Below are 439 nucleotides of genomic sequence, written 5' to 3'. Positions count from 1 at the left end.
AGGCCTACACACTGCCCCCTACCTGGAGGAGGGGCCAGGTCTCGGAGGGGTGATATCCACACTAACCAGGGAGAACTCGGCCACAGTGTAATGAGGCAGCACAGCCCTACAGGCCGGGCAGTGTGTAATGGGTCAAGGGCTGCCATCACTGGGGCTCAGGCACCAGACTCTTCCTGGAACACACTGTCCCCAACACTCTGCTCCTTGTGAGCCTCATCCTGACACCTGCCCTGGGCTGTACTGCCCGGGACCAGCACCTGCAGCTGCTTCCCAACATCCCCAAGTTGCCTAAGACCCAAGCCACTTGCTCTGGGCTCAGTCTTCGTGAGCCCCTTGGTGCTGCTCCCCATGGCTCCCAGCTCAGCGCAGCCGTGCCACACAGATGCATGGCCGCCACGCCCTCACTGGTGGCTCCACACATGGAGGCTGGGTCCCTGCC

General features: G+C 62.6%; 1 protein-coding gene across 1 annotated transcript in view; it reads left to right on the top strand.

Moving 5' to 3' along the window:
* The window catches only part of USP27X (ubiquitin specific peptidase 27, X-linked), a 6,287-nt gene that overhangs the window by 4,313 nt on the left and 1,535 nt on the right, over positions 1-439 (top strand). Inside the window, exon 3 of the mRNA XM_010853845.1 lies at positions 160-324. Within this exon, the coding sequence (XP_010852147.1) occupies positions 160-324 (165 nt within the window). The remainder of the gene's footprint in view (positions 1-159; positions 325-439) is intronic.

Source organism: Bison bison, unplaced genomic scaffold (assembly GCF_000754665.1).
Source record: "Bison bison bison isolate TAMUID 2011002044 unplaced genomic scaffold, Bison_UMD1.0 scf7180017864331, whole genome shotgun sequence".
NCBI classification, from domain to species: Eukaryota; Metazoa; Chordata; class Mammalia; order Artiodactyla; family Bovidae; genus Bison; species Bison bison.
Note: the sequence above shows the minus strand (reverse complement) of the source record. Positions and strands in the feature narration are given on the sequence as shown.